The 13192-nt window shown below is 37.8% G+C and overlaps 1 protein-coding gene across 2 annotated transcripts; it reads right to left on the bottom strand.

Annotated features, from left to right (window-relative positions):
• Positions 1-4670: 4670 nt before the first annotated feature.
• On the bottom strand, positions 4671-5837 carry LOC115753382 (transcription factor IBH1-like). Of its 2 annotated transcripts, none has more exons than XM_048273280.1 (2): positions 5757-5837; positions 4671-5470 (listed from the first exon to the last, which is right to left on the bottom strand). In XM_048273280.1, exons 1-2 carry the CDS (start codon positions 5770-5772, stop codon positions 4950-4952), a joined length of 537 nt encoding a protein of 178 aa, XP_048129237.1. In that variant the 5' UTR covers positions 5773-5837; the 3' UTR covers positions 4671-4949. The 2 variants fall into 2 exon arrangements, with proteins under 2 accessions (XP_048129237.1, XP_048129238.1); XM_048273281.1 differs by having other exon boundaries at positions 5764-5804.
• Between the last annotated feature and the right edge of the window lie 7355 nt (positions 5838-13192).

A 13192-nucleotide genomic window follows, 5' to 3' on the forward strand; every position in this document is an offset into this window, starting at 1 on the left:
ATATTAAATAGGAGTAGGTCTAAAATTAAGGTAACAATCTGTAATTTCTTGGTCGCTTCGATGATCACAGCTTTTCTCTCCAATTATACACTCGCGCCAAGAGCCGCCACTAAACCGAGGTAGCACCGCCTCTTTCCACCGCCACCGCAAAAGCCCCACCTTCCAACGGGATGACCTATCTTCATTCTCTCTCTCTCTTTCTGACGCACATTCACTACAAAGTTGCCTATCAAAAGCACCCACTTTGATATAACTATTTCTCTTTATGAATGCCCCATATATACTTTCTCCCTTTTTCTCTTCTTCTTCATCATAGTCCAAAGAGACCTCAAAATGATGCTGTCATCGGCATTTCGCATGATCCATGTCGTCGCTGTGTTTTGTAGGAAGAGCGGGATTGGCGAGAAGGCAATGAGTCGTCCAAGGACTTAAAATTTCTTCTTCTTTCGGGAGCTTTTGGCTTCCCAAAAGTTTTTCCGGGTTAGCTCTTTTGGTTCATGATAGTGCCGGGCTTTAGGCAACTTTTTGCCCGTTTTCCGGGTTCTGGTTGAATTATCATGAATGATGACGACCTTTCACAAGAAATCACATTAACTGCGGTTCCAAAGTGTTTTTTTTTTTTTATGGAGTGTTTAATTAACTTGAGCACTCAAGTTCACACTTGATCTCAAGCGTGTTGGCGTGAGTCGGAATTCTCTAATTTGTAGGAAATTTTATTTTTCCTCTTGATTTGTAGAGGATTCTATTTTCCTATTTTATAGAAGCCTGATTTGTAGAAGAAGTCCTTATGATTGTATATATATTTGTCTGTACATACTTGATGAAATAAGAAGAAAAAAAGAAAAAAAAAAGGAAGAGGGAGAGGAGGGTGAGGTGTTTGACCGAGGACGTAGGCATATTATCAAACCTCGTTATATTGTGTGTTCTTTATGTTCTTTACCTGCTTTTCAACAGTAAACACCATCGGATTGCTTGACCTCGACTTTGCAATCGCTCATTTTGCAATCTCCGGTGACAAAATAGCATGAAGGAACTTTGAGTTTCTACAAGCCTTTTTGAGTTGTATGTCCATGCTCTTGGTTGGAAGGAGTTGTCAAGAGGCATCGGGCTCTCCATTTGAATAAGCACATTGCCGGTGTCTCACCGCTCGACATAGGACAGCACGGCAGGCTGAATCGATAACTAAAAACCTTTTGCCCTCGAACCAACTCATATGATGAGCAGTGGTGTCTAGTCATGGATTTGAGGGCCGGTGCCCTAGAAAGAGGCTAGACTAAGACCCGAGATGGCCATAGCACAACCCAATGGCGCCGACGAGCAGTGTTTGTGAGAAGACTTGTGAGAATGAAACTCTGCATTCCATTGAGTGAGCCCCAACGGTGTACAACATGTTGTGCGACACCAATGACAAACTTTAAGATTTCAATGTTTTGGTTCAGCTAAAAGAAATGACAGCGGTCTAACCCAACTCGTGCCGCTGAGTTTCAGACATAAATCAAGCTTGCAAAAGGCCTGTCTAGGTTCAAAGTGAAATTTAAGTTGTGAGTATGGATTGCAATAGGTTGCTTGCAGAGCTTGGTTACAATAAGGTCGATTACATTGTTCGACCCAAACGCGTCGCATAGTTTAGCGTTGCCTCCGTCAGATGCTAAATTAACTTCACTTACAAAATCCCTTCACACTTCTTATACCAATCTCAAATCCTGTGCACTATATGATCCAGTCTCTTGGGCTTGCCGAAGTTGCTATAGCTACGGGTAATTCTAGATCGAGTACCGAGCCCCGACTCAATTGCTCAACAGATTCCCAATGAACTAAAGCAAATAACGTTATGACCGGCACGGATGTTCTATCATGTATGAACAAAACATGACTAAAAGAATCGATAACGGGAAAGCGGGTCCGCGTGAAAATTGTCACCTGCAAAAAACTTGCTAGGGTTGCATTAAAAGATCTACAAGGTTCTGGCTGCTGCATAATGAACTAAGCATGGACTCAAGAATCACCATAACGTGATTAAACTGTGTTCTTCCGTAAGAAAAATTTCCTATTCAAAGAACCATATTCGGTTCAAAAAGAAAAGAAGCGATCTTTAATGCTTTAATCCCTTATTTTCAATATCTCCTAATCTCCTTCTTTTTTTCCCTTTTTGGACGAAAAAATTATCTCATGGAGGAAAAAATATTTTTCTTTCACTCCCGCTCGAGAAAAGATTGAGTCGCATGGAAACATCTGCATGATTATTAAATCCAAGATGGTCTATGTTTCACAGCTACAGAAACCTATCACTTTCACACCAAATACGCACGTAGACCTCTAACATTTGGACTTGACTGGTACTTCTTCAATCACAAGCTGATCCATAGTCGAGGACTGAGGTTAATACTATGTTTCTTCTGCTAAAAGTCTGAATTCTCCATTTATCGTTGCTCGTGCCACACAAAAGGATTTGATTAATAGTTCGCCATCAATCCTTTTCCACGTACCTTTCAAACGACATGTGTCGACTATCGCCAATTTCTTCATCAAAGCTTTCAATCGGATTCGTGTGAATTTGTGAGAATGAACTGCTAATTCCTGCAACAGGTTATTGTGATGCATGTACGATCTTTGGGACTGTTGTGAATTTGAGTTTTAGCAGATTTTAAATATTTAGCATCTTCAGAATTCTTATGAACAACAAATTCTTTTTAAGTTCCTAACATGTAATCAACGGAAGTATTGGGTCATCAAACATTTTGTTCCTCACATTATTTCTAGCTTCAAACTCTGCATCTCTTAGAAAATTTTTATGTTCCATTTCTCAACTCTTCTTGACATTCAAACTTCTCTGAAAGCCTAGAGAAAGGCTTGATTTAGTATTGAAATATTTTGCCAAAACCGTAAATAGAATTTTAAGACCTTTAAAGTGCATGCTGGATGAAATTGACCTATTATGGGGCTAGTTTAATTTGAAACTGTAGATAGATCATGTATCCACTTCAGTATTATTACAACATCTACTACAGAAACTACACTCGGTAATTCACACAGTAAAATCCCGTTCCAAACACATCCCCATCATTCAGTTTCTTCCACAAAGAAATGTTAATTAGAGGAACATGTAGAAGGAGTGAAGATTTAAGCCTATATTTAAAAAAACAACATTTTCTAAAACAAATGGATAAAAAGAAAAACCAGTTTCCAGCTTTGGAGCATGCACCCAAAAGGGCTTGAAAACATGATTCACCAACAGAATCTCCTTGTCTGAATCCCTTAAGAAAATAAAAATGGCCTGGAAGGAAAATAAAAATGGATAAAAACCATAAATTGGCTGTGAATGTTCATTGTGAAAATGGATTTTAATGCAAATTAGTGCGTTTCAGAACATCTAATCTTCTTTAGCGCAAAAAAAAAACAGAAGAAAATCTTATCTTCTTATCATTCTAGCTTGAGACTTGAAAGGGAAGAAATGGACACTTGATCTGCGATGGAGAAACATGAAGGCAGAATTCCTGGAGCCACGTTTTGGCGCAAAAAAATTATGTCTCTCCAATTGTTAAATGTATTTCTATGCTGGAAATGGGGTCAAATTTGTGTCTCAATGTTGTTGTTAGCGAAATTCGCCCGCAGTCAGCATTGAACAATGAATACTAGCAATAAATTACTTAGTGTATTCTTTTGTTGTATGGATGAAGTATTATTTTTTTAACTGCTTTTGCTAATACTTAGAGATTGGACATAACTTTAATTCTTGGGACAATCTTATAAGAACAGTAATTATGAAGGCAGTGTGTCTTCCTGTTAGGATTTGAGCCTCTATGAACATCTGATTTCTTCCTGAGCTATTTCTGGTGGGGAAGTGCAGGTCTCTAACCTCTCCATTCCCTATAAAAGCTTTCTACAATCTGTAGTTTAGTCATCAAAAGTTCTCATTTTTCCAAATTTTAATGTGGACGAAAAAACAACTCATGAAATTCATGTTATGCTGTAACTCATGCAATTCTTTCAGAAATAGTGTTAAGTATATAAATAAACTCCTATCGAACTTTGAATATGACCCATTTGCATAAAAGACCACTTACAGTCAATTACTTCCTTTCAGATACCAATTTTGTAGACTAGTCTTCGAATTCCTCATAGGATTCTTTCCTATACATATTGAGGATACCACACAGATAAAGGAATAAGAGTCATAATGTCAAGTGAAAGGAATATTTTTTTTTGGGGTGTGAGGTATGGAGGAATCATAAGAAGAATTCAGATGACTTGAGAGGGTGACAACCCTAAAACATGGAAAAATTGGTGAGACATGCAAGGGTGTATCTCCTGGAGATAGGGAACACAATCATGTACTGCTCGGACCCCACTGTCTCTATGACAGATTCTCACTACTAGCAAGTTGGAAGTATAATTTGATCTCTCATTTGTTCTTGTAAATTTCTTAAGTCAATTAAAGGAAGGACATGTAGATTCTTTGTTCCCCACAACATCATACCTTATTCATGAACTCACCTTCCAGTAATTCCTAGACAATACTTGGATAGAAACAAGTCAAATAGAAACGAAACATGAAATGGGTATCTTCCCATTAATTGACACAGCAATTAATTTTCCACCATAGCCCATCAGCAAAAAGTTAAAAAGAGAGAGAGAGAGAGAGAGAGAGAGAGAGAGAGAGACAGCAGCACTTACAGAGAATTACAGACCATTGTTGGAAAACTATTTACATATGCAGACATTTGCTAGATACCTGTTTTCTTTGCACAAACGTGAGTTATCACCTGTAACAGATATATATTGCAATATAGCAGTTCATTTATTTCCCAGCTTCTATTTTGTCATCATGCACCTTGGAAGTTTTCCTTTTCTTTCCTTCACTTACCTTCAGTTACCACCCAATATGTAGCATTTATCTCACTCTTGGTCTTTTTTACCAGTAAATTTTCTCTCCATAGTTTGAGTAAGACTCAGAGGGAATAAAAGTCAGCAATACTTCTCATCACCTTTACCTGAGTGACCAAACACTTGATGTAATGAGCGGTCTCGTCCAAAAGACAAGAAAAGTCCATCGCTTCGCCCCCCGGCACAAGCTTTTGGAGCTTCTCTGCATTCCCGAAACCGTGCTCTTGGTCATCCCTCCTCTTCTTCTTCTTCTTCGTCCTCCTCTTCTTCTTACCAGGAGATCTTTCTCGAGAACTAGATCTCGAGCATCTCCCTTGAAGAAGACGGTGTCGGTGCGCATCATGGCGGACTCTCCAAAGCATCGCACGGCTCCAAGCTCTCCTCGTCCCAGCTGCTCTAGCCATGGAAACGTAGGCCGCGACTTTGACTCGATGGCATCGTTTGAGGAATTCCCCAAGAGAGGAGGAGGACGACGACGACGCGGGGCTGTGCTTCCTTATCCTGAGCAAGGATTGAAGAAAGACTTGGGTGAACCTAGATCTCACAGAACCAGGATTTGTGGGTGATCTCTGAGGATTCTTCATTTCAGAGAGAGAGAGCTTTTTCGTGGGGAAAATATTAGGGTTTCTGGAGCTGTGTGGTTTGGTTGGAACTTGTATGGCTTTGCTCGTAGGCTTTCCCTCCTGACAATCGGATCAAACGACAGAGGAAAAAACAGGTTGGGGAATGCGAGAGAGAGAGAGATCTTCTTCTGACACAGAGGGGCCAATTTGCCCAGAACCCAAAAGGGTGAGAGAGGAGGAGAACTTAGTTCTGACACACTGTATCTTGAGAGAGAGAGCGAAAGAGATGTGGTTAGGGATGTTTCTGAAGGAACCCACAAAACATGTGAAGGGAGAGAGAGAGAGAGAGAGAGAGAGAGAGAGAGAGAGGTTGTGACAGGAGGAGGATGGGGAATCAAATTTTGGGATTATAATAGAAAATATTTCATTTATATATAAATTTTTTTTTTTTTACATCCCCTCTTGAACGTGCGAAATTACATTTTTTTTTGTCTCAAAGTTATGTCTCAGGATTTTTATAAATTCTCTCTCTTGAGTTCGAATACATGCACTATATGTAAATTAAAATTTATTCGCGCAAACGATGAAAAAAAAAAAAAACAAAACAAAACAAAAACACACACAAAAAAAAAAATTATAATAATGGGATCATGTGCGGTTTGGTTCTTTCATTTTCAGCTTAGCATTTAGGGGATGTAAAGTGAGGGAGGGGAGGAGGATGTGGGCCCCGCAGAGGCCCAACCACCATATGAGTGCACATGGTTCCATTGCCCCACTTGTGCCTCGTGGGGCCCTCCCCCGCTCTTGACTCGTTTTGTTCTCTTATAATTGGCAAAAAATTTTAACCTTTCTAGCTAAACCTCACTTAGATAATAATATAAAACATCCGATTAGCCTTTTTCACCACAACTAACCACCCTCCCTTAGGCACCTACCTCCTCTCGGGGCAGTTTCCAAAATGGTAAAGATTGAGGCCCTCCTCTGTCGCGAGACGTCTCTCCTCTCTCGTACCGAGAAAAGGAGCCGGCGAGAACGATTTGTATGTCGCGTACCACGGACGCGTGGATCCAATTCAATTCCGCGTGTCGGTCCGTGATGATGACTCGCGGGCTCAGTCGGAGGATGCTTTTGGACTACCCGATGTAAATCGTTGATTAACCTGATCGACCGTAGTTTCACCTTCTGGGTTGCTCACAATAAACCACAAAAACTTATCAAAGTTGTGAATCCCGAGGACTATGGCTATTCACGCTCACTCATCTAATCAATATCGGGATAATTACCATGTCAAACGCAATATTATTCTCCTACTCATTAGTGGGATGATGTTAAAGCATATGCTTTTCTTGTCCTTGATCGCGTAGTTTTTGCTCACATGACACAAAACTTATCAAAGTTGTGGATACTATGGCTATTCACGCTACTCATCTAATCAATATCGGGATAATTACCATGTCAACGCAATATTGTTCTCCTACTCGTTATGGGATGGTATTAAACAGTAAATGAAGAGTGAAGATAATGCCGACTTCGCAGGATTATTTATGTCGCCATATAATTTTATTAAATTTCAGCAGATAATTGCTATAAATAAACAAATAAAAATCACCCTTTGGGGAGTTTAATATAATGCGATATTAGGAAAAACAGTAGTGGTGTATTATGTGGACACTGTAATAGCACCTAAAAGAGATTGTCGGGTAATCAGTTGCGTAGGCCGGAAATAATGTGACATATGTAGTAAAGTTTGCCTTTGGAAACATTTCCGAATATGGAAAAGCAAAACTAGGTGTTTTGTCAAACCACATGATGGTAATTGGTAATGACTTAGCAGTTTGGAACAGCACATTAATTGTTTCTCATGGTTTCAGTCTTTCGGACAGAGCTCGCATAGTATTTAACTCATACACTTTTGTTGTAATTTTCTTCACGAATTTAAGAATATAATTCTCTCTTTTTAAATATCAAAGAGAATAAATTTATTTCCTCCATGCGGGTAAATTCATTTTGTCCATGCACGTTCTCCACTCCGTATTTGTAGAACTAATTTAAACACCCAAAAAAAAAAAAAAGACTTCCGCACGGAAATATTAAATGTCGCGATAGTTTATATTTTGATGCATTATCTATTTAAGAGGGGGCGGAGAAATTCACCAAAGCATGCTGCAATAAAATTAATGAGGCCGTTGCTTAAATATTGACCAGGGATGTCGATTTAATGGGAAAAATTGTCCAAAAAATCCTGAACCTATTGTACAATAGTCAATTCAGTTCTAAACTCTTTAATCATGTCAATTGGGTTCCAATTTTTTTTTTTTGTGATTTGCCAATTTAGTCCTAAACCTTTCAATTGTGCCGATTTAATCCTTAAAAAATTATAATATGTCAATTTGGCCCTAAACCTTTTAGCGATATATCAATGCAGTGATTCCGGCAAATTATCTAAATAATAGGTTTAGGACTAAATTTGTGAATTTTCAATAGGTTTAGAAATTAAATTGACACAGTTAAAAAATTTATTATTGAATTGGCCGCCATATAATAGATTTATAACTTTTTGGACAAATTGTCCTAAAGAATGAAGATGGCGTGTGAACTGACCAACCCTTTGAACGATCATAAGGATAGTACATAAATAGATAAAGATTCGACTCAGATTGGATTTAGAAGATTTAAGACGACAAATTCGACACGGTGTTCCCTCTTGCTTAGCGCATATTGACATCATACGCAGGAGAAAGATTTTAGAAGATCCGTGAAGTCGATCTCGTCTTTGCCTTTAATCAACATGCACCCCTCAACACCCCAAAGCACGAAGATAAACGTCTGGATTCTGCATGTTTAGCCAAAACGGCATCGTTGATTCCGCGACACATTTGCTGCGCCGACCGCCCGTGCCGTGGACCACAGCCAAGTTGGCATGCACGCATGGTAATCAGAAAAATTTAGTAAAAAAATAAATAAATAAATAATTGTCGGATTAAATTAGTAATATGTTGACAGCTTTGAGCTGATTCCAGCTCGACATTAGGTTTGATATATGGGCAAGGTCTCGTTTTCAGCCTCCATGATGTGGGGCTATCTAATGCTATCTCATCTTATTCTTTCTTTTCCCTAAATAAGACTTAACCCCAGGATGGGAATTGGGGTTTGTATCGGCAGGTTTTATGTATATCGAACACAAAGACATGCGCATGAATCCACATCAAATAGGTGCGAGGAAACACATAGAACGACGGGGTTTCAAAGCGGAGGAACTTGTGCTACGACATTAAACTCTTAACGTGTGCTTCTGATACATTTATAAGGTTGCAATAAGATCTATGACACATTACCGATCCTGCCATTCGCTCATTTGAACCTCGGTATCTAGTCATTTGCTTGGGGGAGAAAAATTTTGTATGGACCTCGCGAAAATCATAATGAGGATGCAAAAAGAATCGAGAAATGCAATTAGATGAGACAAATAGATGGGCTTAGGACATTATGGTAAGAAAATTGTACCCTTCTTTTATCTAGCAAACGATATAAAAATGGTCCAAAAAGTCCTAAACATATCACACTTTGGTCAATTCACTCATAAACCTTTCAATTTTGCCAATTGACACCTAGGCCTTTTGACACTTTGCCAATTAAGTCCGTCGGGGTTAATTTTAGCCAAAAATTGCTGAATTAGACGCTTTATGTGGCATAGCTGAAGTTGACGTGGATAATTTTTATAATTATTTTCTTTTCTTTTCTTTTCTTTTTTCCTTTCTTTCTTCTTTTCCTTTTTTTCTTCTAAGCCTAGGGAGGGTTGCTCCTCAACCCTCGCCAATCATAAGCAAGGGGCGACTAGCTAAGGCTTCGCGGCCCTTGCCGAACTTGATAGAAAGAAAAAGAGAAAGAAAAAATTTTAAAAAAAATCAATTTTTTAAACAAAATTATAAAAAATTAAACATGCCAGTGCCGACCATGCCACATAGGATGTTCAGCATCCACATTACCAATTTTCGGGTAAAATTGGCTGAATTGACTCAATTGACAAAATGTTAAAAGGTTTATGACTCAATTGGTAAAATTGAAAGATTAAAGAATCAATTGACAAAAGTGCAATAAATTTAGGACTTTTTGGATGACTTTTCCAACATTGAGATCGATATGTGGAATATTCAAGGGGTGTAATCTTTGCAATTATATGTCGATAGAGTTTCGTTACTTTTGTGGCATGTTCATGGAATGTAAAATTATGAAAAGACAAATAAAATATTTCAGCGTCGCTTGTTTGGGGTTCATTGAGATTTCCCCAAAAATAAGATATATGTTACAAAAGTTCCCCTGTTATTCATGACTTTTAAACTGTGTTTAAATGTACGCAAGACCCTTTTTTTCATTATTTAAGGAATACTATTTAGATCATTTATCTAAATCCATCAACTAATTGTTTGTCCAAATTGAAAGAAATAGGAAGAAAGTTTTAGTACAAAAAATCTGAAGCTCATTAACTTTATTCTTGTCATTATATCATTTAAACCTATTGTAATTGTATCAATTCAATGATAAATTTTCTTTTTTCCAATTGAATTATAAAACTTTCGATTCGCGCTAATACAGGCCTATTTGGCCAGCTGGCATTGGCATGAATGATCTTTAATGTATTTTCAAATTTTCAAAAATTTTCAAATTTTCAATTATATTTTTTTTTTTCAATATTTTTTTTCCTTTTTTGTTACAAAAAAAAATACAGGAAAAAAGTAAAAGTAATAATTAATAAATTTGAAAAATATTAAAAAAATATTAAAGATATCCCCTTCAACTTTGACTGATCAAATGGATTGAATTGACATGAATGTAAAAGTTTAGGATTCAATTGGCAAAAAAAAATTATAACTAAATTGACATAATTGCAATAGGTTTAGAACCTTTTTGATAATTTTCTCTTTCTTTATTAGATGAATTTTGTTAATTTCAGATATTTATTTTGAATCAATTCGTAACAATTTGATAGATAGTTTTGTTGAGTTAAATGAAAAGGAAATGACATTATACGCTATATATATTTGCTTCAACATTCTCTTAAATTAACGTTAAACTATATCGTCTACATCTAGATAAATTAACTTGATTAAGAAAACATAATTAAGACACACTCTATCCATTATTTCAGGGTACATGGACATTCACTTTGTATACATTATTTGAAGATAACGTATTTTAGAGACTATAGTGAAAAAATTTCTCACTATCGAATTTTTTGAAACTTAAACTTAATGTGTGTTGCATTTGCAAGACATTTTAAGGCAAAAGGACACCCGAAATGCCAAAAATTATGTACGGTGCTCACTTTAATGCCAATATTTTTTCTAGATCACTTAAGTATCAATTTTTTTGAAAAATGGTTATTTCAGTGCTAACTCCGATAAGCCTCATTGGAAATATGATAAAGCATCACGTGGCTCGCCAGAGCTTCCAAGTCCGCAATAAAAAATTTTAAAATTTATAAAAAAAAATCCACATAATATTTAAAAAAATAAAAATAAACTAAAAAACTAAAAATAAACTAAAAAAATGCAATTAGAGTGGTGAGGGCTCATAGCCCTCATTGTCGCCGCCCCACCATCGCCAACCACGGCAGCGATGGGTTGGGGAGTGCTCGGGCGGGTCAGCAAGGCCCGGCAATGGCTGGCCGGCGTCTTGTAGACCCATGGTGAGGCCGACCTCGCCCAAAGATTTGGATAAATCAAATTCCCTTCCCAAATTGTACAAGCTTCTTTCGAAGCATACATCAAAAGCTCTATTTGTCTCTGCCATTCTATGAATCTCTTCGTTTTTGTACTGGATGGAGCATGAGCGGTTTCAAGGCCCCTTTTGTTGTAACGCTCTCTGAAAAAAGTTTCCTTTGCTAAGAACTGGGACAATCAAATCTTCTAGCTTCAACTAGCCCAATGTTAGTCGAAATAACTTTTGTTGCCAGAATCGTTAGTCGAAAGGAGTGAAAATCGGGAAATCTCATTATTAATAGAGAAAGCGTGGATTAAGGCCTGCAACAAGCAGAAGTCAAGGTCATGGTCTTTGAAGAGATGCCCAAGGCAATCTACATCTATGTAATGGAAGTGAGGGCATTGGATTTGCTTCTTTAATAGGCTCACAATTTGACCTTGATCGTTGCAATTGATGTCTGATCTCGAAGAGAAGGAAGAGATCTTCGAAAAGTGGGTTTTTATGATCCAGTAAATAATCAAATGTATCCCAATATTCTTGCTATTCTATATTTTCTTGAAAAAAGCGTTCAACCTACAAGAACTATTTATGATATTTTGAAAGAAGGCCAGCTCTATGCCTTTTACTAATTACTCTTGGTAAAAAAATCTCCAACATGGTATAGCTTTTTTTTTTTAGTGAATTAGGCAGCATTCATTTGTACAAAACAACAAACAGAAAATTAATCTTCATAAATTGTGATTATTTTGAACCAAAAGAAAACTTCTTGGATTCTTAACATGGATTTTTTTCGCAAAATAAACGGACACTGAGCTACTGAACAAGAACCGGGGACAGGGAACTTCTGTGCAAAAATCCAATTTGATTAGGTAAACTCTTTGAGAAGAACATGGGCAATGTAGAAGTGCTCATTTTTCTTAAAAGGGTTCTTTCCTTCAATGGAGAAAGCGGAACATGGTGGGCCTGGGTTTGCTTGCGAATCGACGTACAGAGGGAGATGGGGAGCCCTTAGGGGGATTAGACTCTTTAACCAACCTCATAATTAGGGTTAGCGTCGAGATTAGCAAAAAGAGACTTGTCTCTATTGATTCCCCCTCTTGCTTTGGGACCACCTAGACTCAGCCACGGGCGTCATCTAATGGAGACGCCTGAACCAATTTTTGTGCTCCAATTAGTCCTTTTTAGTTCTTAGCTGTGGAGGCATGAACCGGATCCACTACATTCTTAAATTGAACAGTAGCTTTATAGGTCAATTATCTCCAGCATGAAAGAGGCTGTTTCGCTTATGTCCGCAACGAAACGAGTCGAATATCCAGCTAGAGATCCCTAACTTTGATGCCGCGTTAGGATCCGATGTTGCTCTGTTTACTCTAAAAAGTTTAAATTACTAGAGAACCGTGAATTTTATCTCACACCTAAGAATTTGGAAATATCATTCCCTCTCTCCGTTTCCGTTTTCTTTTTTTTTTTTTTTTTTGGGAGGGGTTTAAGATTCCAAGATGCACAATTGACTCTCCATTGCAAATGTGAGCTTAGCGTTCACAATTCAAAAGGATTTCGACATGTCGCCATTAATTAGTTTCCATTGTAATCAATGAATTAGAAGCTTCTAATTATGGAATCAATGTCAAAATCCGGGGTCTTAAACTAGTCTCAGGAACGCGTCTTCGTAATCAGATTTTAGTTCCAAGCACAGACCATCGCGAGAGAAAGACAAACTGGGGTCATCTGCACCGCCTGCGATAAAAGGAAGTCAACTTGGCTTGGAAAAATAAAATATTCAGGAGTCAATTTCAGACCTTGCCGTCTAATCCCCGGAAACAACCTGCGAACAACTTTTTGACAACACCCAAGAGACAAAGCAAATGCCCTCCGCCTCAAGTTGGTTTCAATCCGGATTCCCACCGACATCTTTGTCTTCCTTTTACTCTAAGAAATTCCACACAAAAATTTTCAAGAACCGGTTCAGGGAATTCCTTGAATGTTGGTGATCATTCGAGTTGTTACCACAGTAAAACTGAACCCGAAATTTGCCACATGTAGTA

This window comes from Rhodamnia argentea, chromosome 1, assembly GCF_020921035.1.
Source record: "Rhodamnia argentea isolate NSW1041297 chromosome 1, ASM2092103v1, whole genome shotgun sequence".
Taxonomy (NCBI): Eukaryota; Viridiplantae; Streptophyta; class Magnoliopsida; order Myrtales; family Myrtaceae; genus Rhodamnia; species Rhodamnia argentea.